We start from the raw sequence: 1,929 nt of genomic DNA, 5'->3' as shown, positions 1-1,929 counted from the left end.
TCACACATTAATCAACATTACCTTTTATAATCTATCTAATGCAGAACCTAGCCTCTAATTTAACACTTCTACTTGAAATAAACTTGTAATTAGGAACATACCTTTGATGATTAATACTTAATCTTCAAGAATCTAACGTGGATCATCAAGGATTGAGGAATTAGCCTTAAGTGGGTGTAAATCGCACCTTCCAGTGTGTGTGAATGATCTGGAGTGAAAAAAAATACCATTAAAGGGTAAAAATCTCGTTTTTGTACTAATTTGGTCAACAAGTCAACCTAGTTTGACACAGTTGGCAGATTTAGTCCCTCATGCGTATCTTGGTCGTTTCATCTCCGTTTCGTACGAAACTTTCCAGATCTCATAATTGATGTATAAGAGGCTTAAATGTAAAATTTCAGCCTCTAACTCGATCCAGAAGCCCATATTCCTTTCTAACTTAAGTAAGTACTAATCCTTAAAATACTATGCTAATTTAATTAGACATGCTTAGCAACTTAAATGGGCTTTTCGTAAGTTGGATGTTACAAATACCTCCCCCTTTTGAAGATTTCGTCCCCGAAATCATGGTTGTGGAATTAATGAAGGGTACTTAGCCATCATCTCGTCCTTGCGTTCCCACGTCCAATTTGACCCGTGATGACGTTTCCACTTCACTAATACCAAATCTACCTCTCTATTGCGCAATTTCACTGTCCGCTCCTTCAAGATACTTTCTGGCTCTTCGGCATATCGAAACTTTTCATTTATCTTAACTTCCGACAATGGCACCACTTCCTCATGTTTGCTCAAACATTTTCGTAAATAACCGACATGGAAAACATCATGTATACCCGCTAATTCTTTGGGTAACTCTAAACGGTAAGCTTGTTTCCCGACCCGTTCGATAATCTTGAAGGGACCGATAAAACATGGACTGAGTTTACCTTGTTTTCTAAATTGGAGTACACCACACCACGGAGAAACCTTCAGCATTACTAGATCACCGACCGAGAACTCGATCGGCCTTCTGCGACGATCCGCGTAAGACTTTTGTCGATCCTAGGCCGCTTTCATTCTTTCTCTAATCACTTGAATCTTATCACTTGTAATTTGCACAAGCTCATGCCCCGTCAACACTTTCTCTCCAATTCCCCTCCAACAAAGAGGCGTACGACACTTACGTCCGTACAAAGCCTCAAAAGGAGCCATGCCGATTGTCGAATGATAGCTGTTATTATAAGAGAACTCGATTAAGGGTAAYTRGGCATCCCAGTTACCAYCGAATTCTAGAACGCATGCGCGTAACATATCCTCGAGGGTCTGAATGGTACGTTCAGATTGACCATCGGTTTGAGGATGATAAACCGTGCTAAACGCATGTCATGTACCCAACTCACGTTGAAAACCAGTCCAAAAGTTGGAAGTAAATCGAGTGTCACGATCAGAGACAACTTTCACAGGCACTCCATGTCGAGCAACAACTTCGTCTACATATAACTGAGCCCAACGATCCATGGAGTACGATTCCCAGACAGGAAGGAATAGCGCTGATTTAGTCAGCCTATCAACGATAACCATATACTATCATGCTGCCGAGAAGTATTTGGCAGTTTGGTGACCAAATCCATAGTTAACTCCTCCCATTTCCATACGGGGACCTTAAGAGGTTGAAGACTCCCATATGGCTTCTGGTGTTCTGCTTTTACTTTCAGACATGTGATGCATTTTTCAACGTAACACCCGATGTCCGTTTTCATTCYCGGCCACCAATAATCTATGCGTAAATCATGGTACATCTTAGTACTTCCTGGGTGGATGGATAATCTTGATTTATGGGCCTCCGTCAGAATCACTTCTCGCAAACCACCAAGCCTAGGGACCTAAATTCGGGTCTTAAAGACCTTTAGACCACGATTGTCCTCAGATAACGAATTAACATAGCTTACC

General features: G+C 41.5%; 1 protein-coding gene across 1 annotated transcript; it reads right to left on the bottom strand.

The window, feature by feature from the left end:
• Window positions 1–564: 564 nt before the first annotated feature.
• Window positions 565–975, bottom strand: LOC112523753. The gene has a single exon (XM_025133428.1). It carries the CDS (start codon window positions 973–975, stop codon window positions 565–567), a length of 411 nt encoding a protein of 136 aa, XP_024989196.1.
• Between the last annotated feature and the right edge of the window lie 954 nt (window positions 976–1,929).

The sequence above is a fragment of the Cynara cardunculus genome (assembly GCF_001531365.2).
Source record: "Cynara cardunculus var. scolymus isolate 2C chromosome LG 12, CcrdV1, whole genome shotgun sequence".
Lineage (NCBI taxonomy): Eukaryota > Viridiplantae > Streptophyta > Magnoliopsida > Asterales > Asteraceae > Cynara > Cynara cardunculus.
Note: the sequence above shows the minus strand (reverse complement) of the source record. Positions and strands in the feature narration are given on the sequence as shown.